This window comes from Mustela erminea, chromosome 4 (assembly GCF_009829155.1).
Source record: "Mustela erminea isolate mMusErm1 chromosome 4, mMusErm1.Pri, whole genome shotgun sequence".
NCBI classification, from domain to species: Eukaryota; Metazoa; Chordata; class Mammalia; order Carnivora; family Mustelidae; genus Mustela; species Mustela erminea.
The window spans coordinates 151,195,562-151,222,426 of NC_045617.1; the positions used below are offsets into that span (position 1 = coordinate 151,195,562).

At 48.1% G+C, this 26,865-nt stretch overlaps 2 protein-coding genes and 1 long non-coding RNA gene across 4 annotated transcripts; 2 read left to right on the forward strand and 1 right to left on the reverse strand.

Annotated features, from left to right (window-relative positions):
* The first annotated feature begins 304 nt into the window (after positions 1-304).
* On the forward strand, positions 305-2,669 carry LOC116589272 (ubiquitin D-like). The gene is made up of 2 exons (XM_032341312.1): positions 305-455; positions 1,708-2,669. The coding sequence occupies exons 1-2, from the start codon at positions 429-431 to the stop codon at positions 2,176-2,178; spliced, it is 498 nt and encodes a 165-aa protein (XP_032197203.1). The 5' UTR covers positions 305-428; the 3' UTR covers positions 2,179-2,669.
* A 223-nt stretch (positions 2,670-2,892) lies between these two features.
* Positions 2,893-6,720, reverse strand: LOC116589477 (putative olfactory receptor 2I1). The gene is made up of 3 exons (XM_032341411.1): positions 6,715-6,720; positions 3,851-4,824; positions 2,893-3,463 (listed from the first exon to the last, which is right to left on the reverse strand). The coding sequence occupies exons 1-3, from the start codon at positions 6,718-6,720 to the stop codon at positions 3,259-3,261; spliced, it is 1,185 nt and encodes a 394-aa protein (XP_032197302.1). The 3' UTR covers positions 2,893-3,258.
* An 8,818-nt stretch (positions 6,721-15,538) lies between these two features.
* On the forward strand, positions 15,539-17,340 carry LOC116589280. Of its 2 annotated transcripts, XR_004285283.1 has the most exons (4): positions 15,539-15,658; positions 16,563-16,764; positions 16,965-17,146; positions 17,315-17,340. It is a non-coding gene; the product is annotated as an uncharacterized LOC116589280 (long non-coding RNA). The 2 variants fall into 2 exon arrangements; XR_004285282.1 differs by having other exon boundaries at positions 16,965-17,330.
* The last annotated feature ends 9,525 nt before the right edge of the window (positions 17,341-26,865 follow it).

The window sequence follows — 26,865 nt, forward strand, 5'->3', positions numbered from 1 at the left end:
TGGGCACCCTTGCTCTCAACAAGGCCCCTGAGTGATGCATGGGGCAGGTTCTCAAAAGCAGCAGGAGAGGACCATCAAGTAGTAAAGGTCTTGAAGTGGGTGAGGGCCCAAGGCTGTAGGCTGGGCAGTCATAAGTCGTGACTGGGAGTGGTGAGTTGTTAAGTGGGGACGTTCTCCAGAGAGAAGGACCATCCTATGTTTGGAAGAGGAGGGCGGGTAGAATGGATGGGAGGAATGTTTTGATCAGAGAGTATTCTCTGTGTGTATGACTCTGTCCAAGCGAAAGTGAAAGAAAATACATGACATCATGGGAGAACAAAGGGCGTGGGCACAGTGGCTCAGGCAGGGGATTTCCAGCTCAGCTCGTACATAAGCTGGGCGCCAGTCCTATTCCTCAGCCTCCTGAGTCTGCTCTGTTGGCTGTGGACATGGCGTCTGGTACTTCCTGCCTCCATGTAAGCCGGGGTTGAGAAGTGGGGATGCAGAGAGGGAAGCACCGCCAAGGGTTGGGGAGTGATTTCAGGAGTCCACGAGGGACAGAGCTCGGGGAGGTGGGGGCAGAGTGGTTGGGAAGGCGTCCTGCAGGGGCTGAGACAGGCTCTGATCGCTATAGAAGCTGAAGGAAGGTTCTGGGAAGAGAAGCGCCTCGTTTGGCTCCTCAGGGCTCTTCTGTGTCAGGCCCGACTGGGCCCTGTTAGGGGAGGATGGTGGGAAGAGGGAGTGGGCTTTGGGCCCACAGGGCTGGATCTGAACCTATGGAAATATTTTCTGGGGCCTTTTCTCCTCCTTTTGATTAGGGTCCCTGGGCTCTTCAACACCTTCTCCTCCCAAAAGAGAGGTACACAAAACTCCTTCACTCTAAGGTGTTAATGACCAGATCCGTGAGCCTTTGAGGAGCATGTGCAGTACATGTGGGCTGGCATCGGGGGGCTGCTTAGCACAGAGGGGCGTTGGTCCTGTGAGGAAATGTCTGTCGACTGCAAAGATGGTTTTGAATAGAGCAAGACGGAGGCCCTGCCCAGTCTTGCCAGCGACAACACAGGCTGCACTGGCCAGCTTCAGACTATGGAAGGAAGACCTCGATCTGGCCCTACCTTCTGTGAGTGAGGCCCTGGTCTAGCTGCAGGAGACCATATTCTGCAATAGGTAGATAGAAACACGCAGGAAGTCCAGGGGAACAAGTCACACTGAACACAGTGTCACCATAACGTGTGAGTCATTACACGGCCACTAGGACAGTAAGAAAGAAACCCGGAGTACGGAGAGTATGTGTCCTGTCCAGGGTTTCCTTCTGAAGTAGTCTTGGAGGGCAGTGATGAGCGTCCCATGAGCTGACGAGTCGATAATTCTCTTTGGGAGCTGTTTTTAGCGTCCAGTACATAACTGTGCGTGCTCTGTAATTGGATTTAGTTTTTGACATTTGACAACCTCTATCTGGATCGGAGGCGTGCGAAATGTGGGAAGTCACGGACGACGCTGGGATGAATGAGAGGCATGGCTGTAAAGGAAAACGATGATTTTCCTGCGTTAAAAGCTTGAGATTCCCAAAGAGAAGTTCCACAAAAGGGAGGGACAGAGCCTGTTGTATAGGAGCTGGAGGACCAGGCAGGCAGGGAGGGCGGGGCCGGGCAAGGAGGGGACAGTGGTGTCAAGGTGGCAGGCGTTCCAGGCACCTTGATTTGCGGTCTCTTGGCCTTCCTTGTCCAGGTGACGGTCTCTTCTGAGGGAAGGACATCAATGACCTTCGCTGCTAACTCGGATGACACAGTGAGGAAGATCAAAGAACACGTCCGGGCTAAGACCAAGATTCCTGTGCAGGACCAGGTCCTGTTGCTGGGCTCCAAGATGCTGAAGCCCCAGAGGAGGCTGTCGTCTTACGGCATTGACAAGGAGACGACCATCCACCTCACTCTGAAGGTGGTGATGCCCGGTGATGAGGAGCTGCCCGTGACTCTGGTGCAGTCATGTGATGGGGGGCAGAGGCACCTCCTCCAGGTGCGAAGGTCCAGCTCAGTGGCCCAGGTGAAACAGATGATCGAGACCAAGACCGCGATCGCGCCTGAGCAACAGATTGTGACTTGCAATGGCAAGAGGCTGGAAGACGGGAAGACCATGGCGGATTACGGCATCAGACGGGGCGCTTCACTCTGGCTGGCAGACTACTGCATTGGGGGGTGAGCCTGCTGATAGCTCTCACTCCCCCCACATCCTTTGATGATTTCCGCAAATTAACAAGAAAGAGAAAGATGGAAAGTTAGGGGTGAAGTGGGAAGGAAGACTGCAGAAAAGTTTCTAACTCCATGATTTTTTGATCGAACACAGTTGATTAGCTGTCTGCATTGTGTGTATTACTGAAAATAGAAAATAATATTTTAAGGCACAGTAGAGACAGCATCAAAGCCAGCTTGGAATTCAATCCTTTCCCTCGTCCCTCTGATTTTTAGAAAAATTCCTCTTTCTTCCGTCCGACAGGATAGTAAGTTCCACGTTGGGATCCATGTTCCCCTAACTCCTGTGTTCCCACCGGCATATTTCATCTGTAATATCACTCAATATGTTGAATTAAATTGAATTTCTGCTTGTAGAGAACAGTGAAAGGATTTAGATTGAAGTGTGTTAATTCCTCTGGTATGATTACAATCTAAGTAATAAAGAATTTAGAAATTCAACTAAACTGTCTTCTCTGTCCTTATTTAACGTTGTTTGGCAGGAAATGATCCCCGGCACGGTGCGCCATCTTACGCTCTACGCCCCACTCCGAGTTCAGCTGTTCTTATTTCTGGAGATGATGGTGCGTGTGGGAAGACACCTCCCCTGGGGACTCAGAGATTTTGTTCTGGGGGGGGAGGGTCCCTGGGGGAGGTGTGGTCGTGGAGCCATCTCTGTCCTGCCTGCGTTCGGGTCTGGCAGGTCTTCTCTGGGGTGGGGGCATTTTTCAGGTGGGGGCTCTCAGTTGGTCTCTGGATGACTCCCGAGGCTGTGCCCAGGTCCTGGCTGACAGAGCCTTTTCCTGGCTCCCTCCTGCACCCCCCACCTCTGTGTCTGCTCCTCCCTCGGGAATGTGGATCTTCCTGTATCTTCCTCACTCACTCCTTTGTCACTGTCCCTCTGTGTCTCATGACTGGTCAAGAACACATTTTTCGCACCATCTTAGACATGCCTTGTCCCTTCTGCTCTCTAAACTTGCTCAAGAACCACCTTGTGCAGAAGAGATCCCAGCTGAATCCCAGCGGCACCACCCCTACTTAGGGGAATTCCTTATTCTGCTTTGGGCTCCAGTGCTCTTGGTGGCACTAGTGACCCGGTTAGGTGGGCATTAGGTTGGACTGATTTCCCTGGACGAGCAACTGCGGCTCCTTGTTTTGGATGGGTCTCTGGCAGGGTAGAGTCTGGGATTGCTCTGTCAACTTGGGGGACTCCTGAGGTCAGACACTGTGGGGTCTTCACGGTGTGCGCCATCAGACTGGGGGAGAGGGAACGTTAGTTGTCCTGCCGTACAGGATGTTACCAGCGTGTGGACTCTCCGGGCATTGTCACTGGACCCCTGAGGACGGGGAAGGTTCTCTCGAAATCATGCCTTCTCTCTTCATGAGCTTAAGAGAGAGCCCGAGGACCACTTCCCCTCCCTGAACCTGTATATGCAGCATAGCGGGATTTGCCCTGAAGCAGAGGAAAATTTGGGGGGAGGGCGGAGAATGGGTTCTCCCCACGGACCTCGGACTCCCTGAGGACACATCTTGCCGATTCTCACAGGGAAACGGACAGGCCGAGGGCTCGCTGCCTTCCCAATGGACATTCCCATCCGTGGCCCGGGGCTCACCCCTTCCTCCCGCCCCCGCCCCGCACTCACCGTCCAGCCTGCCCTCTCCCCACACTGCGCAGGAGCTTCCTGGCTGCCCCCTTCACCTCCTTGTTCCTGAGGGTGTAGATGAGCGGGTTGAGCGCTGGGGTGACCACGGTGTAGAAGAGCGAAACGAACTTGCCCCGGCCCTGGTCGTAGCGGCGCGTGGGCTGTAGGTAGGTGTAGATGGCCGAGCCGTAGAAGAGGCAGACGGCGGTCAGGTGGGACCCGCACGTGCCCAGCGCTTTGCTGCGGCCGCCCCGGGACCGCATGCCGCAGATGGCGCGGGCCACGGCGCCGTACGAGGCCAGGATGACGGCGGACGGCAGCAGCAGGATGACCACGCGCGCAGCGAACATCCGGCGCTCGGTGGCGTCGCGGTCACCGCCACAGGCCAGCTGCAGCAGCGCGGGGAGCTCGCAGATGAAGTGGTCCAGCCGGCGGGGCGCGCACAGCGGCCGTGCGGCCAGGAGCGCGCTCTGCGCGGCGGAGTTGGCCAGGCCGCCCAGCCAGGAGGCGCAGGCCAGCGCGCGGCACCGGCGCGGGGAGGCGAGCTCGGCGTGGCGCAGCGGGTGCACGACGGCGGCCGCGCGGTCCAGCGCCATCACCGCCAGCAGCAGGCACTCGACGGAGCCCAGCGCCAGCGACGTGCACAGCTGGGCCAGGCAGCCCGCGCGGGGCAGCCACAGCTCCGCGCCGCACAGGCTGGCCAGCAGCGCGGGCGCCACGCTCGTGGTGAAGCCCGCGTCCACCAGCGCCAGGTGGCCCAGGAAGTAGTACATGGGTGTGTGCAGGCGCGGGTCGCGCACGGCCAGCAGCACGAGGGTCGAGTTGCCCGCCAGCGTCAGGAGGTAGCAGAGCAGGACGAGCACGAAGAGGCCGGGCTGCAGCGCGGGCCAGTCGGAGAAACCCAGCAGGAGGAAGCGCTCCCCGGTGCTGTGGTTGGCCTGCGGGAGGAAACTCCCAGAGTGTTTGGAAGGAGGCTGAGCGAGGGTGAGTTTACCCCCAGGGAGCTAAAGAGAGCCTGGCTGCCCGGGGGCCTGGCCATCGGGGAGCTGGCTGGGAGCGAGGGGCCCGCGGGGCGGGGGATCGGTTGGGAGGGAGCGGAGTCGCTCTCAATACAGACGGGAGTCCTAGCCCTACCTCAGTACAGCTTGGCTGATGAATTATTTAGCAGACTCTGTCGGGGAGAAGGAATTTCCACTTGTTGGAAGAGCAGACTTAGACCGGGAGAGGGAAGACTGGAAGAACGGTCTATGGCCTTCTTTGTTTCAGGGATTCTACTTCTGAGAATACAACCATTAGCGGCTGACTACTGAGTGCTGCTCTGTGGGGAGTCTGTGTTCTAGGCTGTCACCGTCATCCATGCCTCTCTGGCTTCTCCCTGTGTGGTGGTCATGATCTGGGGGCCTTGAAACCCAGAGTCCTCCGGCAGAACACGAACCTAGACGCCCTGGGTCCCACCAGCGTAATTGCCTTGGGGCAGCTGGATTATTTGATGTGGGGAAGTCACTGCACTTCCCTTTGCCTTCCTGGTCCACGTGTAAGAGGAGGAGTCTGACCTAGAGGGTCTCCAGGGCTCCTGTCTTATAGGCTGGCTCTCACTGGCAAAAAAAAAAAATTGTCCTTGAATGAGAAGGGGACCCAACACAGAAGGCTTTAACCCTGCAGAGTGACACTGAGTCGCATTTCCTAATGGTACAGAAACCATACGGTAGATGCGATGACTAAATGTTACAGCGAAATCTCGCTCCTGCACACTTCCTGGCAGGTGTGCGGAGATAGATAAACTTTGTAGTCACTATTCTGAGTTTAAAAATCGCGAGGCCCTAATTTTCTTTAAAATGTTTCAGGGAAATCTCTTTCCCCCAGAGCACGTCGTGCTTATTGGGATCCTTTTATGCTCAGGAGATGGAACAGGTGTTCCTGGTGTGAGTCAGAGCAAGGGCGGGGGCGTCAGACCGCCCGAGCTCCAGTCTCTGCTCTGCCATCGCCCAGTGGAACGACCCTGGGCACGTGGCTTCACCTGCCCGTGGCTCCGTGTCCTCCCTTGAAAGTGGACTGGGTGGGGGGGTGAAGCACGGAGAGCTCTCAGAACAGGCCCGGGACCGAGTGGGCGTCTAGAAAGTGCTCGCTCTTCCCATCTGCACCTGCGAGTCAGGAGAGGTCTGTTTGCGCTCCCACACCGGTCAGGGCCAGAGCCGGCTGTGAGTTCAGGTCTTTTTATTGACGAACTCTGGTCTTTACTCACCTGCAAGTGAGGCAATACTCCTGTCCTAAGAGGAAGGTAGGTGGGCGGCTGAGGTTAAACAGCTTGCCTGGGCCACACTGTTTGTAAATGCTTGTCAGGATTTCACCCAAAGCTCCCTAATTCCAAGAGCCTTGTTTTACATCTGTGCACATATGTTTAAGCCGGGCTCTACCCTGCCAGAGGCTGCGGAGGATGGAGGACCTGTGAACCCTGAGCTTGCTGCAGAGCACGGAGGCCTCGGGGAGAGGAACACAGGCGAGAGCTGGCATTCAGGCTTGTGGCCCAAAGGTGCAAGAGACGTTGTTCTAGAGAGTCCAGTTTTCTAAGTCTGGGATCACGTAGACACACACCCGTTCAGCCATCCAGGCCCTGAACAGTTCCCCTCCAGACACACCAAACCCCGAAACCAGGCGCAGAACAGTAAAATCACACAACCAACACCAGTACCCCGTGGACACACACATTCCCGAATACTCAGACACATATGTTCACATACGTGTTCCCTCATCGCACCCTGAGGCTTCCAGAAGGCAAATCTGTCATCAGAATATTCCAGGATGTGTCCCCAAACCTCATTCGGTATTCTAGGACGTGCACGTCACCTACAAGACCATCTTCCTACCTTCATGTCCGGGTCTCGGGCACTGATGTTCCGCCGCTTCTTTCCAGATGATCAGTCGGTCTGTTGCGTCCGCTCCGGATCCTCAGAGTTGGAGATGGCCGTGGTGGGGATGAAAGAGCGAATGGCATGACTGTTGATCTCGAGACTGGGTGCCTGAGGTCAGAGCCAGGTCCTTCCTTCAGGAACAGGACTCGGGGAGGCGAGCCCTTGCTTGTCAGCCGAGGAGTGAACACAAGGTCTTCAGCAGAGAAGCCGGCCCGGTCTGGAGAAGCACCGAGATTCCGGCAGAGTGGCGGTGTCTGTTCCCAGAGAGCCGGCATCCAGGGTGAGACCAGGCAAGGACCGGCTGTCTTGGGCTGGTCACAGGTCACCGGTGGCTGCATCTGGCCGCGGAAACCGCCTTCCGGATTCTGAAGGCTCCGGAGCCGTGCCGCGGGGATGTGGGTGAGCCGCTCACTGGAGAGGAGTCAGGGGAAGCGATTCTCCGTGCTGTTGAGAAGAGAGAATGAGGCCCTGGGGAACCCCTGTCCCACTCCCATAATGAGCACCTGTGCGGATTTGTCCAGAGGAGTCCCCCAGGGCAAGGGGAGGAACATTCTGGAGGGAAAGGCCCTGGAGGGTGGTGTGTCCCTGGCTGCACGGAGGCCAGAGGCAGCCCCGGCTTCCTCCCCAGCCCCTGTTCTCCTAGCAGAGTGGTGTAGGGTATTGTTCTGGGGACGAGGGACCTTGAGCAGCTGCATGACCTCAGTGACTCTCGGGGTCAGTATGAAAACGGGGGAGACAGTTCTCGTCTGTGGGAGGGGCTTGAGGTCTGGCAAGGTCCTCCTCACTATTCCTCGTGTTCCACATATGACTGAAACCATATGCTTGACTTATTTCACTCAGCATAATCCCCTCCAGTTCCAACCATGTTGATGCGGATGGTGGGGGTTCATCCTTTCTGATGGCTGAGGAATGTTCCATCATGTGTATGGACCACATCTTCTTTATCCCTTCATCCGTTGAGGACATCTCGGCTCCTTCCGCAGTTTGGCTATTGTGTACATTGTTGCTATGAACATTGGGGTGCATGTGCCCCTTCTTTTCGCCCCATCTGTATCTTTGGGGTAAATACCCAGGAGTGTGATTGTTGGGTTGTAGGGTAGCTCTATTTTTAATGTCTTGAGGAAACTCCATACTGTTTTCCAGAGTGGAGGTACCAGCTTGCATTCCCACCAACAGTGTAAGGGGATCCTTTCCCTTTTATCCACATCCTCTCCAATATTAGTTGTTTTCTGTCTTGTCAGTTTCGGCCATTCTAACTGGTGTAAGGTGGCATCTTACTGTGGTTTTGATATGTGTTTCCCTGACAAGTGTTTCCCTGATTGCAAGTGATGTGGAGCATTTTTCATGTGTCTGTTGGCCATGTGTATGTCTTCTTTGGAGAAGTGTCTGTTCATGTCTTCTGCCCCTTTCTTGAGCGGATTATTTGTTTTCTGGGTGTTGTGTTTGAGAAGTTCTTTATAGATCTTGGATACCAGCCCTTTATCTGTAATGTCATTTGCAAATATCTTCTCTGATTCTGTGAGTTGCCTCTTGGTGTGGTTGACTGTTTGCTTGGTTGTGCAGAAGCTTTTGATCCTGATAAAGACCCAAAAGTTCATTTTTGCTTTTGTTTCCCTTGCCACATATGTGTCTTGCAAGAATTTGCTGTGGCCAAGGTGGAAGAGGTTGCTTCCTGTGCTCTCCTCTAGGATTTTGATGGATTCCTGTCTCATATTGAGGTCTTTCATACATTTTTTTAAACATTATTTTATTTTTTCAGTGTTCCAAGATTCATGGTTTATGCATCACGCCCAGTGCTCCGTGCAATACATGCCATCCTTAATACCCACCACCAGACTCACCCAACCCCCACACCCTCCCCTCCAAAACCCTCACTTTATTTCTCAGAGCCCACAGTCTGTCATGGTTTATCTCTCCCTCCAATTTCCCCCAACTCCCTTCTCCTCTCTTTCTCCTAATGTCCTCCATGTTATTCCTTATGCTCCACAGGTATGTGAAACCATATGATAATTGACTTTCTCTGCTTGGCTTATTTCACTCAGCATAATCTCCTCCAGTCCCATCCATGTTGATTCAAAAGTCGGGTATTCATCCTTTCTGATGGAGGCATAATACTCCATTGTACATATGGACCATATCTTCTTATCCATTCATCTGTTGAAGGACATTTTGGTTCTTTCCACAGTTTTGCGACTGTGGCCATTGCTGCTATGTACATTGGGGTTACAGATGGCCCTTCTTTTCACTACATCTGTATCTTGGCGGGTAAATACCCAGTAGTGAAATTGCAGGGTCTTTCATCCATTTTGAGTTATCTTTGTGTATGGAGTCAGAGAATGGTCCAGTGTCATTCTTCTGCATGTGGCTGTCCAATGTTCCCAGTACCAATTATTGAAAAGATTGTCTTTTTTCCATTGACTATTCTTTCCTGCCTTGCTGAAGATTAGCTGACCATAGAGTTGAGGATCCATTTCTGTGTTCTCTATTCTGTTCCATTGGTCTATGTGTCTGTTTTTGTGCCAGTACCATATGTCTTGATGATCACACCTTTGTAATGGAGTTTGAGGGTGGGAATGTGTTGCCCCCAGATTTGGTTTTCTTTTTCAACATTCTCCCAGCGATTTGGGGTCTTTTCTGGTTCCATATCAATTTTAGGATTGTTTGTTCCAGCTCCATGAAAAAGTCAGTGGTATTTTGATAGGGATGGCATTGCAAATGTAGATTGCTCTGGGCATCATAGACGTTTTCACAATGTTTATTCTTCCAATCCATGAGCATGGAATGCTTTTCCATCTCGTGTATCTTCCCCTCCATTTCTGTCTTAAGTGTTCTGTAGTTCCTAGAGTAGAGATCCTTTCCCTCTTTGGTTAGGTTTATTCCAAGGTATCTTACAGGTTTTGGTGCTATGATAAATGGAATCAATTCCTTAATTTCTCTTTCTTCAGTCTTATTGTTAGTGTGTAGAAATGCTAGTGATTTCTGTGCCTTGATTTTGTATTCTGCCATGTTGTTGAATTGCTGTATGAGTTCTAGTCATTTGGAGGTGGAGTCTGTTGGGTAAAATATCATGTTTTCTGTGAGGAGAGAACTTCTTTGCCAAGTTGAATGCCTTTTATTTCTTTTTGTTGTCTGATTGCTAAGGCTAGGACTTCTAGTACTGTGTTGAACAATAGTGGTGAGAGTGGCATCCCTGTTGTGTTCCTGACCTTAAGGGAAAAGCTCTCATTTTTTCCCCATTGAGAATGATATTTTCCATGGAGTTTTCATAATGACTTTTATGATATTGAGGTATGTTTCCTCTATCCCTACACATTGAAGAGTTTTCATCAAGAAACCGTGCTGTATTTTGCCAAATGTTTTCTCTGCATCAGTAGAGAAGGTCATATGGTTCTTTTTTCTTCTTTTGTTAATATGCTCTATCACATTGATAGATTTGCAGATTTTGAACCATCCTTGCAACCCAGGCATAAATCTCACTGGTCCTGGTGAATCATTCTTTTAATGGACTGTTGGATCCTATTGGCTAGGATCTTGTCAAGTATTTTGGCATCTGTGTTCATCGGGGATCTTGGTCTGAAATTCTTCTTTTGGATGGGTTGCCTGGTTTTGGGATCAGGGTAATTCTGGTCTCATAGGATGAGTTTGGAATTTTTCCTTCTATTTCTATTTTTTGAAACAGCTTCAGTAGAATAGATATTATTTTGTCTTTAAATGTTTGGTAGAATTCCCCTGGGAAGTCATCTGGCCCTAACCTCTTGTTTTTGGGGAGGCTTTTGATTACTGTTTCAATTTCCATGCTCGTTATTTGTCTAGTCAGATGATCTATATCTTCCTGTTTCAGTCTTGGTAGCTTGTAAGTTTCTAGGAATGTATCCATTTCTTCCCGATTGCTTAATTTGTTGTCATATAGTTGCTGGTGATAATTCCGTGTAATTGTTTCTATTTCCTTGGTGTTAGTCATGATCTCTTCCATTTCATTTACGATTTTATTGATTTGGGTCCTTCCCTTTTTCTTTTGAATAAGTCTGGCCAGAGGTTTATTGATCTTACCAATTCTTTCAAAGAACCGGCTTCTAGTTTCGTTGATCTCTTTTACTGTTTTTCAGGTTTCTGTTTCATTGATTTCTGTGCTGATCTTTATTATTTCTCTTCTCCTCTTTGGTTTAGGTCTTATTTTCTGTTCTTTTGCTAGGATCTTTAGGTGTAAGCTTAGCTTGTGCATTTGAGATTTTTCTAATTTTTTGAGAGAGTCTTAGATGCCTATGTATTTCCCTTTTAGTACTGCCTTTGTTGTATCCCATAGGTTTTGAATGGATGTTCTTTTATTTTTATTGGTTTCTATGAGCTGTTTAAGTTATTCTTCAATTTCTTGGTTGACCCAATCATTCTTGAGCAGGATGTTCTTTAACTTCTAAGTGTTTGAGTTCCTTCCTAAGTTCTTCCTGTGTTTGAGTTCCAGTTTCACACAATTGTGGTCTGAAAATAGGCAGGCAGTCATCTCAATCTTTTGGTATCAGTTGAGACCTGATTTGTGACCCAGTATGTGGTCTGTTCTGGAGAAAGCTCCATGTGAATTTGAGAAGAATGAGTATTCTGTTTTTTTTTTTTTTTAAGGTGGAATCGTTTGTAATTGTCTGGGAAATGTATCTGGTCCAATGTGTCATTCAAAGCTCTTGGTTTTTTGTTGATCTTCTGCTTAGATGATCTGTCTATTGCTGAAAGTAGAATGTTGAGGTCTCCTAATATTTATGTATTACTATCAATATGATTCTTTATTTTGGTTAAAGATGGTTTATGTAGTTGGCTGCTTCCATGTTGGGGGCACCATATTTACAATTGTTAGGTCTTCTTTTTAGATAGACCTTTTAATTATGATATAGTGTCCTTCTGCATCTCTTACTACAGACTTTAGTTTGAAATTTAATTTGTCTGATATAAGAATTGCTACCCAAGCTTTCTTTTGAGGTCTGTTGGCATGAGAACTGGTTCTCCATCCCCTCACTTTCAGTCTGGTTGTATCTTCATGTACAAAATGAGTCTCTTGTAGACAGCATATGGATGGGTCCTGTCTTTTTTTTTTTTTTAAATTTGATGGACAGAGATCACAAGCAGGCAGAGAGGCAGGCAGAGGGAGAGGAGGAAGCAGGCTCCCCGCTGAGAAGAGAGCCCGATGCGGGGCTCGATCCCAGGACCCTGAGATCTCGACCTGAGCCGAAGGCAGAGGCTTTAGCCCACTGAGCCACCCAGGCGCCCCTATAAACTAATTTGATTTTCTATGTACACCCTCATATTATCTGTAAATAGTCAGAATTATCCCCTCAATTCTTATTCTTTTTGTTTCTCTTGCTTTATAGCACTTGGTAGATTCTCCAATGCAATGTTGATTAGAGTAGCATCCTTTGAAGTTTTTTTTTTTTAAAGATTCTTTATGTGATAGACAGAGATTACAAGTAGGCAGAGAGGCAGGCAGAGAGGGAGAGGGGGGAAGCAGGCCCCCTGCTGTGCAGAGAACCCAATTCGGGGCTTGATCCCAGGACCCTGAGATCATGACCTGAGCTGAAGGCAGAGGCTTAACCCACTGAGCCACCCAGGTGCCCCTCACTTGAAGATTTAAAAAGAAAAGACATTATTTATTTATTTGACAGACAGAGATCCAAGTAGGCAGAGAGGCAGGCAGAGAGAGAGGAGGAAGCAGGCTCCCTGCCAAGCAGAGAGCCCGATGTGGGGTTTGATCCCAGGACCCTGAGACCACAACCTGAACCGAAGGCAGAAGCTTTAACCCACTGAGCCACCCAGGTGCCCCTCACTTGAAGATTTTAATATACCTTTCTCAATATCTGACAGAAAAGTAGACAAAACATTGGTAACTAATATGATGTAATTGGCATATATGGAACATTACATAGTTAGTGCAGAATACATTATTTTCAAGTGGTCCTAGGATATTTCCCCAAGTAGATGAAATGTTGGGCCATGAAGCAAGTCTACGCAGTTTAAAGCCTGAAATTAACTAGGTTATATTCTTAGACCACAGGGGAATTGAGCCATAGTCATAATGAAAAGAAACCAGGAAGTCCCTCAATGTTTGAAAATTAAATGTAACTTTGCTGCATATCCTACGGGAGAGAGAGGGAATCACAGGGGAAATCCTCCACCTTTCCTGCCTCCGAGCTCGCAGACAATCCCACTCTGTCTGTGAAGAGCAGTGCGATTAGCTAGACAGGACTTGAGCCTTAGGTCAGAGTTCTGCCTGCCCCAGCCACACCTGGCAGCTTGGCCTGTTGTCTCCCCAGAGCCGCCCTTTCTGGTGGCCCTGAGCCAAGTGGGACAACATGGCCGTGTGGAAATGGGAAGCTGCACAGCCCTAGTGATGACGGCGCTACTGTATCGTCCTCACCAGTGCAACAGCACGCTTTCTGAGTGAGATACGGCACAATAGCCGCTTCCTTCCTTAGGGGTTGAAAATCATCTTGGGATTCATCCATTAGAAATACGGGTTCAACATGGGCTCTTTCTTCTGGAAAAGCAATGGACTGAAACAGCCGTCATGGCTTCCTGAGCACCTGCCTGGAGAGCCACGCACCGGCTCTTTGTGGGATTCTCCCTCGTGAACATCCAAACTATGATGTAGACATTATCAGTCGCATTTTCTAGGTGGTTAGACAGGGGCTCAGAGATGATTTGAGTCACAGAGGATTTGCGTGTCAGAAACCTACGTGGGATCCCCAGACTGACTCCAAATCCCTTGTTATTCCATACGTGGTAGTATTTCCCTCTTATCTCTGGTATTCTGGGTCAGGAAACATGTCAGGTCTCAGGATTTTCTTATGTGGCCAAGTGGAGCAGATTTTTTTGGCCTTTTAACCTTTGCCTATCATGATCATTAAGATAATTATCTCAGTGGAGGACCTCTGAGTAAGATACCCAATGATTCCTAGGATTAGAGAGATTGTATTTTTCTGCTATTAAAATTACTGAAAGAACTATCTTTCTAAAATTGATTCAGTATCTGGTATTTTCAGAATCTGCTGTAAGACAGGTCGGAAATAGGGGCACCTTGGTGGCTCAGTCATTAAACGTCTGCCTTCAGCTCAGGTCCTGGAATTGAGCCCCTTGTCAGGCTCCCTGCTTGGTGGGGGCCCTGTTTCTCTCTCTCTTTCTATCCCTGCTTGTGTTCCCTCTCTCACTGTCTCTCTCTCTCTGTCAAATAAATAAATAAATCTTTAAAAAACGGTCTGAAATAATATTTTAAAACACTCAGCTCAACCTTCTTCTACAATGTGAGACAATGTTTATAAACATTGCTAAAATATTCCCTTACCAACGATTACTTACTTGCCAACCATCATAGTGTTTATATGGTATGACTATGACTTCCATTAGTCAAAATCTGCAGGGAAAGAACTAAGACAGTGTATCCAAGCTTTAGGGGGACTTCATGTTTAAATTAGTGTTGAGACAATGAGCTACTCTGTTTTATTCTGTAGTCCAAGGGAATGGTGCCAGACATCTCTAAGATATTGGGAGGTTCTAAAATTCTGACTTGAAATTATCTGTGTGCTTCAGAGATGTGGTCAGGAGCAGGGAAGGAGCCCAGTGTCTGTGAACACCTCTGTGGCCTGTGTTGACCCTGGAACAGGTACACTTCTGTAGGCATCATTTTTATTTCTTGGTACTGTTGTTAAAGGTGCTTTTGTCTCAAGTTCCTCTCTTTAGTAGTAATTAGAAGTGAGAGTGGAAATTTTTATCTGTTATCACCCATCAGGCTGGATCCTGGGCTGACAGGGAAGCTATCCTTTACCATTTCACCAAACTCAAAATGACTGGGCAAAACCTCAGAGCATGGGCCCTATTTGTGCCCCAAGCCTATGTTGTATATCTGCTTCCAGAAGAAAAAGATAATCCAAAAAAATGCCATTGCAAGCGTAAACAGAAGAAGAAAAATGAAAGAACCTCTCCGGCTCCCATAAGATTAATGTCATACGGTCATGTACATCCTGAAAACATAAGAAAAGGTCTGTAACTTTCTGGAATGTTCTTCCTCATGATGATGTGTAAGTCTGTATGTAAAACAAAACAGAGCGAATGTTCCTCCCCCGGAGCACTCCCTTCCTTGTGAAGATTGTGTCTCCCAGGCAGCTGTCTTGACTTGGTCTCTTCCTTTCTCTCTCAAATGTTTAAGGGAGTTTGTTCCTTTAGTGTCAATGATAACAATATGTTTTCTTTTTAAGTGAAAACCAGTGTTCCTGGGTCACACCTCCAGCAGCGCAGAAGGGCGGCTGTTCTCATTCATCCTCGCGCTTCCCTGCAGAACCGAGCGTGTGTGTATTTTCCAGCACTAATGGGCTCATCCTAGAAGGATGCTCGGAAGGTCTGAGAAGCGCTCTCCACTCCATGGGTGAGACCACAAGGTGAAGCTCCTCCCGCTTAGAGCATTACTTTTTGGGTCTTAAAACTGCGTTGGAAATGGGGGAAACCATTGCATTTCCCAAAGCCCAAGCCTGGGAGGGTCTGAGAGCAGCTGAACTTGCTGGGAGCCAGGAACGGCTCCGCAGACAGGGCCGCGGCAGGAAGGGAAGGGGCCGGGCTCCGGGGGTGGTCTGCAGTCCTGGGGTTCCGTGGATGCGGCCGGCTGTCTGAGGGGCCCTGCCCGTGACCCGCCGGTGCCTGCAGCGCAGAGCCGGTGTTGGGGCGAGGAGGCCCACGGGACCACCTGCAGTCGTAAGGAGGCGGGTGTAAGCGCAGCCGGTACAGCCGGCATCCAATGGGCTCGGGGCACAGCCCTCCTCGGCCAATTACCGTGTGGGGGGTGGAGCTACCTCTCTGCGGGCGCATCTGGAGCTGCGCAGGGCTGCAGAAGGGGGACCAGCCAAGGCGAGCTCTGAGGGACCCTGGCCCGGTGAGTGCGTGCTGTGTGGTGGGGTGGGGTCTGGGGCTAGTGTGCGCCCTGGGTGGGAGGCAGGGTCCTCGAAGGGCACATCAAGTGAGTTCACTGTGGGGACATCTGAGTTTTCTTTTTCCCTTGAAAATTTCTTCTGCCTGATACGCATCAACTGGCCGCATCCCCCGGATCCCTGAACTCCAGGGCGCCCCCTCACCCAAGCTTTTGTGGGATGGGTTGCAGACATTTCAGGGTTTTCCGTGTTCCCCAGGAAGAGTGCATGCAAAGACAGCACACGGTCCCCAACTTCAGGGGGTGCCCCGTTCCCTGGCACAGTGCAGGTAATGGGTCTTGAGCAGCACCGGAGTTCAGCAGGGTGTCCCCTGTTCCCTCAGGCACAGGTGTGGCGCTAACAAGCCCCAGAGCCACCCCCAACTTCAGCATTGTTTCCCGTGTCCCCTGGGAAGGTGGTAATGGGCTGTCTGGGTCTGTCAGGAAGGTCCTCCAGGTTCCTGCTCCCCCACCCCAGGCACACGTGTGATGGTAACAAGCCCCAGAGCCACCCCCCAGCTTCATCTTTGTGCTCCTGACCATGGGGGATGGTGATAATGGTCTGCCAAGATCCTGTGGGAGGATCTTCCAGGTTTCTCTTCCCCCAGGCACTGGCACAGAACCATCCCCAAGATTCATTGTGCCCTTTGTCTCTAAGTTTGGTGTTAATGGCTTCCCCATGCAGGTCTCAGAGCCCAGGGGTGGGGGTAGGGGGGTGGACCAGACAGGACTCAAGTTGCATAAGGAAGCAATGAGTTGGGTGTTTTTTTGGAAGAGTAACTTCACTTCTCCAAAAAGGACAATGGCTTTGGTTGAACTTAGAGCCAAGCTAATAACTATTTAAGAAACAGGTGTGCGTCTCTCCTCCCAGGAATTGGAGCAGGTGTGCCGGCCTTAGGTCAGAGGTGCCTGCTTATCCACACCTGACAGCACTTCTCCACTCTGGCTCCATGAGGCCCGAAGTTTTGGAATCAGCGTTCTGAGTCAGTCATGCATCTTGTCTCAGGATGTTGGCGTTCCAAGAAGGCAGCAGACACGTTCGGCGCAATGCCATATTCATGTCCGGATGGGAGGTAGAAGCTCTCTTTCACCCCAAACCTCCTGGGCTTTCTCTTGTCTCCAGTGGAGCCACAAAGCCTCACTAAAGCAGCGGTCAGCAATCTAGAGGGGCGCCAGGGGTCCTGAGTTTCCCCGAAGGGAGCACCGGGCAGGGGATCTTGTTGTCTCTGTTTATTTCTGGCTCACAGAGGTGTTTGGAACATCTCTTTCCTAGGCAATCCCTTGGATTTGAAAGGGAAGATGAGATGGACTCGGTGTGTGTTTGGAACCTAGAATGCATTCCTTCCTCGAACAGTGTTGATTCCATGGGTCCTAGGCTGTGGGGAATGGCCGGCATCTACAGTGAGGTGGCTGTTTGTGGTCAGAGGCAGACTTTGATGATGTCATTTTTCAAAGGTGAAGTTTCATAATTGATTAGTCTTTTCATCAAAAGAGTTACAATTAGGGTCAAGGGAAGATTAAAAATTATTCAAAGTAGACATTTACCATTTAAAAGGAAAGCTTGACTTTCTAGTTTGACTCTGTATTGTCTAGATATTTGGACGTGCTGTATTTTCTCTGCAGTTTCCTTGGTAGTGGAGTCAGAAGGAGAGACTTTGGGAATTCTCCTGGATAGAGGCACGCTGGTGGCTTCAAGGGGCTTGGCGGAGATCAGGAGCCCTGGGGTGAGTTCTGGAACTGTTTGCCTGATGCTGGGTGAGTCAGTTGTCCCACAGAGTTTCTGTTTCCTTCTTAAGAAGTTGCTGGCAGGTAGCATCTATGGAAAGGCTTTTTACACAGAAACTATTCTACATAATGAAGAGCAAATAAAGTGAGGTGATTTGAGCTTTATTATTCTGTAAATAATAGTTTTAAAACCCCCTGTCACAGGCTATGGTATTTCGTTGCACAGGGAGTTCTCAGGAAGCTGCAATGAAAGATTCAGGTCTCAGAGCAGGTTCACTGAAAAGAAATAAAAATAAATAAATAAAAACTAAAAAAAAAAAAAAAAAGTAAAGCACAGCCTCAGAGCTGTAACAGGGCACAGTGCCCCCTTTGTGAGGGGGAGAAATGGAGGAGGAGTGTAGGTTATTGAGTAGTTCGGGGAGTGACTCGTTGTGCTCCCAGAGAAAATCTCCCCTCCCTGGGCGGGCGGGTGGCTGCTCACCTGGTGGCCCGTCCTGGGCCCTGAAACCTGACCCAGTGAGTCCCTTGTGACTAGAACTGGGGAATTTATGAAGAAAACAGAATGAACCCTGGAGGGCACCTGCATCTGATGAAGTTCCAGAACCTAAGTCAGGTTCGGTGGGGTGAGGTTTGGAGCTGACGACTAAAGAAAGAATTCTTGAGACATCTTTGGTGCAAAATGGTGGTTTATTAAAGCACAGGGACAGGACCCGTGGGCAGGAAGAGCTGCTGCCCCGGGTTGTGAGGAGTGGCTGGTTATATACACAGGAGTTGGGTAGGTGAGGACAAAGGGTTGTTCAGAAGGGCTATTGGGATAAAGAAGACTGTCAGGATATTGAAGGCCTGGTTACGATCAAGCCAAGGCCACTTTCCCTCTAATGAGGCACTAACATAAAGACAATTGGGAGTCTCCTGGTGGAATGTTACATTCCTGCTATCAAGAGTCCTTGTTAGTGAGATTTAGGTTTAGAAGAAATTTAACTTTATTTACTTTTCTTTCTACCTCCGCCTCCTTCGGTTTTTTATGGAGGGGAGGGTGACGTTAGGGCTTGAGGAACTGAGTTATGTGTCTTTGGAAACTGGGCTATAGATAAGGTAACTTCTTTGTTGTAAATCTCAAGGACATTTGTAAACCAAGAGAGACTCCTGCCTTGCAGGACTGTGATCTCTAAAGATAACCATTTGTTCTTCTTTTAGGGCAGTCAGGGGTGCCTGTGGAATGTCACACATATTACCAAGGGGAGTGGGTGGAGAGGGGGTGCAAGGCACCAGCCCCTGCTCCATCCTCAGCCAGCCTCCTGCTCCCTCATCACATCCTTTGCACTCAGACAACTCCACGGAGCAAAGGAACCCATTGCCCGTGAGGCGTGTCAGGATCCCTGAGGGTCTGGACTTTGCTTCCTGCGAAGAGGTTGTGTCTTCATCCTCATCTGAACCAGAGCCGTGTTGTCTGGTTACGGAGACCCAGACCTTTACGTGACCACGTCATCTTTATTCTTGTTATTTTAAGCAATATAGACATTGGCTTCGAGATCCAAATACCAGAAGGAGAAACACAAGGTCGGACATATATGAGGACTGAACTTGTGGCCCCTCTCACTAGTCTGGGCAGCGCGGGGCGGCCCGGATGAGAAAGGACGCGGGGTTCTACTTGGATAGAAGTGAGCTGTGCACGCGGAGCGCTTCCTTCTCTCTTCTCCCTACTTCTCTGAGGGGAAAATGGAGTGGTGCCTGGAGCTTGGTTTCTGATTTGAAGGAACGGGAGACTCGAGATTTGAGAGCCGTGCTCCTGCTGGCGTGCTGCTGCGTGCCCAGTGAGTGAGGGTCTGACGCCGGGACTTGGAAGCGTTGGTGTCCAGGGAGGATGTGGTCCGAGTTTCCCGCACACAGAGTCGCTCGGCTGGTCTGCCTAAAGGGACCCATTCCTGCCTTTTGAAGGGCAGCTTGAAGGTGGCTCGAAGCCCTCGGGCACTGGAGGAATGCTCTGGGAGGCACCCCTGGGCGGGCCAGTGTGGACAAGCCCAGGGGATTCCAGAGCTGATGACGAACACGTTTCTGAGGCTGGAGACGGCTTCTCTGCGAGCAGCACTGCGCCGGGGAGGAGAGCCGTCTCCGGGTGTCGGGAGTCACTGAGTCAGCAGCCGTGGGCTTGGCAGGGGGTTGTGAGCCGTGGTGGTGGCCTTCACTCTGGATGCACAGGCCAGGTTGCTCCAGGGACGGGGCTCTGCTCCCAGCCAGCCCTCCTGCCGCAGACGGGATAGGAAACTGGCTTCCTGTCGGGTTCTCCTGTGCTCATCTCAGCAGGGGGCTCGGTGGGAAGCAGCCCACAGGCAACTGGGAGAAAGGAGGAATTGAGGTAACTCCCAGCTCTTCTGGGTTGTTCTGAGCCAGGTGAAGGAGCAGGTTTCGGGGGCAGGAGGTCATCTGTGTTCCGTCTGCCTGGGAAGGCGCCTGTCTCAGTGGACTTGCTGGTGTTTGTGTCCAGGAGAACTCTGAACTTCTACCCCCTCAACAAACTTCTTTCTTTCTTTCCTTTTTTAAATGTAATTTAATTTTGTAGTGTTCCAAGATTCATTGTTTATATACCACATCCAGTGCTCCATGCAATCAGTACCCTCCATAACACCCACCACTAGGATCAACTATCCCCTCTACCCACTCCCCTCCAAAACCCTGTTTGTTCCTCAGAGTCCACAGTATCTCATGGTTCATCTCCCCCTCTGTTTTCCCCCCAATTCACTTTTCCTTTCATTTTCCTAATGTCTTCCATGATATTCCTTATGCTCCACAAGTAAGTGAAACCATATGATAATTGACTTTCTCTGCTTGACTTATTTCACTCAGCATAATCTCCTCCAGTCCTGTCCATGTTGATGCAAAAGTTGGGTATTCATCCTTTCTGATGGAGGCATAATACTTCATTGTACATATGGACCACATCTTCTTCATCCATTCATCTGCCAAAGGGCATTTTGGCTCTTTCCACAGTTTGGCAACTGTGGCCATTGGTACTATGAACATTGGGGTACATATGGCCCTTCCTTTCACTCCATCTGTATCTTTGGGGTAAATACCCAGTAATGCAATTGCAGGGTCATAGGGAAGTTCTATTTTTAATTTCTTAAGGAATCTCCATACTGTTCTCCTAAGTGGCTGCACCAACTTGCATTCCCACCAACAATGTTAAGTGGGTTCCCCTTTATCCACATCCTCTCTAGCACTTGTTGTTTCTAGTCTTGTTAATTTTGGCCATTCTAACTGGTGTAAGGTGGTATCTCAATGTGGTTTTGATTTGAATTTCCCTGATGGCTAATGATGAAAATTTTTTCATGTGTCTGTTAGCCATTTGTATGTCTTCTTTGGAGAAGTGTCTGTTCCTGTCTTCTGCCCATTTTTTGACATGATTATCTGTTTTTTGGGTGTTGAGTTTGAGAAGTTCTATATTGATCTTGGATACCAGCCCTTTATCTGTAATTTCATTTACGAATGTCTTCTCCCATTCTGCGAGTTGTCTCTTTGTTTTGTTAACTGTTTCCTTAACTGTGCAAAAGCTTGAGGAACTTCTTGAGGAAGTTCCAATAGTTCATTTTTGCCTTTGTTTCCCTTGCTTTTGAAGGAATGTCTAGCAAGAAGTTGCTGTGGCTGAGGTCACAGAGGTGACTGCTTGTGTTCTCCTCTAGGATGGATTCCCATCTCACATTGAGGTCTTTCATCTATTTTGGGTTTATCTTTGTGTATGGAGTCAGAGAATGGTCCAGTTTCATTTTTCTGCATGTGGCTGTCCAATTTTCCCAGCACCACTTATTGAAGAGACTGTCTTTTTTCCATTGACTATTCTTTCCTGCCTTGCTGCAGGTGAGTTGACCATAGAGTTGAGGGTCCATTTCTGGGTTCTTTATTCTATTCCATTGGTCTATGTGTCAGTTTTTGTGCCAGGACCATATTGTCTTGATGATCACAGCTTTGTAATAGTGCTTGATGTTGGCAACATGTTGCACCCAGCTTTGGTTTTCTTTTTTCAACGTTCCCCTGGTGATTTGGGGTCTTTTCTGGTTCCATATCAATTTTAGGATTGTTTGTTCCAGCTCCATGAAAAATGTCAATGGTATTTTGACCGGGATGGCATTGAAAGTGTAGATTGCCCTGGGAAGCATAGACATTTTCACACTGTTTATTCTGACCCATGAGCATGGAATGCTTTTCCATCATTTTGTGTCTTCTTCAATTTCTTTCATGAGTGTTCTTTAGTTCTTCAAGTACAGATCCTTTACCTCCTTGGTTAGGTTTATTCCAAGTTATCTTATGGTTCTTGGTGCCATAGTAAATGGAATCAATTCTCTAATTTCTCTTTCTATATTTTCATTGTTTATGTTTAATAAATCAGCTGATTTCTGTGCATTGATTCTGTATCCTGTCACATTACTGAATTGCTGTATGAGTTCTAGTAGTTTGGGGGTGGAGTCTCTTGGGTTTTCCATATAAAGTATCATGTCATCTCTGAAGAGAGAGAGTTTGACTTCTTCTTTGCCAATTTGATACCTTTTATTTCTTTTTGTTTTCTGATTGCTGTCGCTGGGACTTCTAGTACTATATTGAACAACAGTGCTGAGAGTGGGCATCCTTGTCGTGTTCCTGATCTCAAAGGGAAGGCTGTTAGCTTCTCTCCATTGAGAATGGTATTCACTGTGGGTTTTTCATAGATAGATTTTATGAGGTTGAGGAACGTTACCTCTATCCCTATACTATGAAGAGGTTTTTAAAAAAAATTTATTTATTTATTTGATGGAGATCACAAGTAGGCAGAGAGGCAGGCAGAGAGAGAGGAGAAAATGGGCTCCTTGTGGAGCAGAGAGCCTGATGTGGGGCTCGTCAGTTAGATGGATTCCTAAGTATCTTACAATTTGTTGTGAAATTACACATAGGATGGACTCCTTAATTTCTCCTGATCTCATTGTTGCTCTAGACAACTGCAAGTGATTTCTGTGCATTGATTTTATATTCTGCCACTTTATGGAATTCCTGGATGAGTTCTTGCAGTTTTGGGGGTTGAGTCTTTTGGGTTTTCCACAGGAAGTATCCTACTATCTGCAAAGCGTGAGAGTTTGAATTCTTCTTTGCTGATTCAGATGCCTTTTGTTTCTTTTTTTTGTCTGATGGTTGAGTCTAGGAATCCTAGGACTAGTGATGAGAATGAGCATCCCTGTCGTGTTCCTGAACTGAAGGGAAAAGCTCTCAGTTTTTCCCCATTGGGAATGTTATTCGTTGTGGGTTTCCCATCAATAACCTTTATGATGTGGAGGTATGTACCTTCTATCCTTCCATGCTGAAGAGTTTTGATCAAGAAAGGATGCTTTAATTTGCCAAATGCTTTTTTTGCATCTATTGAGAGGATCCTATGGTTCTTGTTCTTTATTCTATTAAGGTAGTGGATTCCATGCATTGATTTGTGGTTGTCGAACCACCCTTGCAGCCCAGGCATAAATTTGATTTGGTCATGGGGAATCATCCTTTTAATGGGCTTTTGGATCCTATTGGTTATTATGTTGGTGAGAATTTTTGCATCCATATACATCAAGGATAGTGGTTTGTAATTCTCCTTTTGGGTGGGGCCTTTGTCTGGTTTTGGGATCAAGGTAATGCTGGACATGAAAAGGGTTGGTTCTTTTCCCTCCATTTCTATTTTTTGGGAGTTTCAGAAGAATAGGTGTGAAATCTTCTTTAAATGTTTGGTAGAATTCCTCTGGGAAGCCATCTGGAGCTGGGCTCTTGTTTCCTGTGGGATTTTGATACTGCTTCAATCTCGTTGCTGATTATGGGTCTCCTCAGGTTTTCTTTTCTTCCCAGTTCAGTTTTGATAGTTTCTATGTTTGTGGGAATGCATCCATTTCTTGGGAACTGCCTGATTTGTTGACATAGACTTTCCATCCTATGTTCTTTTATTTATTTTTATTTTTTTTTAAAGATTTTATTTATTGGGCGCCTGGGTGGCTCAGTGGGTTAAGCCGCTGCCTTCGGCTCAGGTCATGATCTCAGGGTCCTGGGATCGAGTCCCGCATCGGGCTCTCTGCTCAGCAGGAAGCCTGCTTCCCCCCTCTCTCTCTGCCTGCCTCTCTGCCTACTTGTGATCTCTCTCTGTCAAATAAATAAATAAAATCTTTCTTGAGAAAGGCTTGTAGTGTGATATACTTCCCTCTTAGGACCACCTTTGCTGCATCCCAAAGATATTGAATGGTTGTGTTTTCATTCCCTTGTATTTCCATGAATTTAAAAAATTCATTATGAATTGACTGGTTGACCCATTCATTCTTTCAGGATGCTCTCTAGCCTGCATGTATTTGAGTTGTTTCCACCTTTCCTCTTCCGATCGAGTTCCATTTTCAAAGCATCGTGGTCTGCAAATATGCAGGGGATGATCCCAGTCTTTTGGGATGAGAGTGAACATGGCAGCTTCCCAATCTCTCACCCTGGAACTGAGAGCTCGGGCCCCACTCCTCAGTGCGCCCTCACAGAAAAGCGGTCAAATCTTTGTGTCTCCCTGGTCTCTGTCCACACTCCGTGCTCACTGGACCTGAGACCAGGTATATCTGTCTCTGGCACATGACCCTGTTTGGAGTCTCAAAGCCAGCAGATGCCTGCTGCATGCTCAGACACCACTCCTCCTGGGGGAGAGGGGGCTCTCCCCAGGTGTGCCGCTTCTTGGGCCCCTTCTCACAGAGCAGTGGCAAGACTGTGCCGTGAATCACAGTTGATGGCAGCCTCCAGCTTAGAGCCCGCTCCTGGGGCTTACTCTTTGCAGCTCACTTGGGAGCTCTGCTGCCCTCAAGCACCCCTGGTCTTCCTGGGACCACAAGGATCCTGAGATCACACTGTCCCATTGAGGGTTCCAACCCTGCCCAGCGGCTAGAGCGACATCCCTCACCAGAGCAGACTTCTAAAAGCTCCGGTTTTGTGCTCTGCTGCCCCTAGCCCTGGCAGTAGCCGGCGGACAGAGGCTCCTCCCTGCAGGGTTTATCTTCCCAACTATCAGCTTAGACTCACTCCGCTGTACCTCCTACCTTGTGGAAAGTGGTTGCTTTTCCATTTGTAGAGTTGCTGGTATTCTTTTATAGGCTCTCGCTTGAATTTGCAGGTGTTCGGAATGGTTTGATGGCTATCTAGCTAAATTCCTTGTGCCGGATGAAATGAAGGTCTGCTACTCCTCCGCCATCTCGGACTCTCTCTCTCCTTCTTTCTCCAGAGTGCTTTGGGTGTTTGGGGTCTTTTGTGATTCCATATAAATTTTAGGACTGTCTTTTATTTCTCTGAATAATGCCATTGTAATTCAGGTCAGGATTTCATCCCAAGTGTAGATTGTGTTTGGTATGGTGTAAATGTGAACATTATTAACTCTTCCAGTTAATGAGCATGGCGTATGCTTGCATTTATTTGTGTTGTCTTCCAAACCTTTGGCCCATACATTCACCCACCAATACGCACACATTTTTCCTTCCTTTTTTGCCATGTGTTCAGGATAGCAGGTCTTTCTCATTCTTGATTACTTTTATTCCTAGATTATTTTTTGCATGATGCAATTGTCAATGGCATTGCTTTCTTAATTTGTCTTTGTGAAAGTTGGTCATCAGTAAACAGAAATATAAGTTGGGGCACGTGGGTGGCTCAGTCAGTCAAGTGTTTTCCTTCAGGTCACATCATGATCCTGGGTTTCTGGGAATGATCCAGCACTGGGCTCCCTGCTCAGCAGGGAGTCTCCTTTTCCCCCACCCTCTTCTGCTCCCTTGCTATGCATACTCTCTCTCTGTCAAATTAATACAAAAGAAAGAAATGTAACTAGTCTCTGTATATTGACTTTGTATACTGTGGCTTTACTGAATTTGTTTATTGTAACAGTTTTGGGTTTTTTTTGTGGACTCTTTAGGGATTTCTGCATATGGTATCATGTCATCTGCAAATAGTGACCATCTTCTTTTGCTATTTAGATTTTTTTTTTTTTTTTTTTTTGGTCTAAATGGTTTGGCTAGGGCTTTCAGTACAACGATGAATGAAAGTGGAGAGAGTGGGCATCTTTATCGTGTTCTTGCTGGTAGTGGGAAAGTTTTCAGCATTTTACCATCGAGTATAACATCAGCTGTGGGCTTTTCATATAGGCCTTTGTTTGGTGGAGGTTTGTTCCCTCAGTACCCGGATGGTTTAGTCTCTATCATAAATGCGTATTGAATCCTGTCAAATGTCTTTCTGCTCTATTGTAACAATCCTAGGATTTTTATCTTTTATTTTGTTAAGGTGATGCATGCTATTGGTGGATGTGCAGGTGTGGAGTCATCCCTGTGTCCCTGCAATAAATCCCACTGGATCGTGTTGTGTGATTCTCCTGATGGGTTGTTGAATTAATGTTGCCGATAACTTGTTGAGGATTTTTGCATCTCTGTTCATTGGGGATAGTGGCCTTTCCTTTTCTTGTAGCGTCCTTGTCTTGTTTTGGTAGCAGGGTAGTGCTGCCTTCATGAAATGAGTTTGAACGTATGCCCTTCTCTCCTTTTTTTTTTTTTTTTAAGATTTTGTTTATTTATTTGACACAGAGAGATCACAAGTAGGCAGAGAGGCAGGCAGACAGAGAGGGAAGCAGGCTCCCTGCTGAGCAGAGAATCCAATGCGGGGACTCGATTCCAGGACCCTGAGATCATGACCTGAGCCAAAGGCAGAGGCTTTAACCCACTGAGCCCCCCAGGTGCTCCTCTTCTCTCCTTTTTAAAAAAGCAGTTTGGGAAGGGTTGGTGTTAATTCTTCTTCTACCATCTGGCTGAACTCCTCAGTGAAACTGTCTGGTCTTGGGCATTTGTTTCCTGAGAGGACTTGATTATTGAATCAATCTTTTTACCAGTGATCAGTCTGTTCAGAATTTTTTTTTTCCTTCATGGTTCATTTTAGGTTGTTAGGAATTTATCCATTTCTTCTATGTTGTCCAAGGTATTAGCCTCTATGTACTCAGTACTCTCTAATGAGCCTTTGTATTTTTGGTTATTCATTGTAATAGCTCATGTTTCTTTACTTTTTTAAAGTTTTTCACATTTTTAATTTAAATTCAGTTAGCCAAGGTAGTTTTTGACATCATGGTCAATGATTCATTAGTTGCATATAACACCTAGGGCTCATCATCACGTGTCCCCTCCTTAATATGCATCAACCAACTACCCTTTCTCCTAACTTAACTCTCCTCCAGTTTGTTTCCTATGATTAAGAGTCTCTCATGGTCTGTCTCCCTCTCTGACTTCTTCCCATTCAGTTTTCCCTCCCTTCCTCTGTGGTCCTCCATGCTAGTCCTTGCATTCCGCATGTGAGTGACACCATATGATTATTGTCATTCTCCACTTGACTAATTTCACTTAGCATAACCTCTTCTAGTTCTATCCATGTTGATGCAAATGGTGGGGATGCATCCCCTCTGATGACTG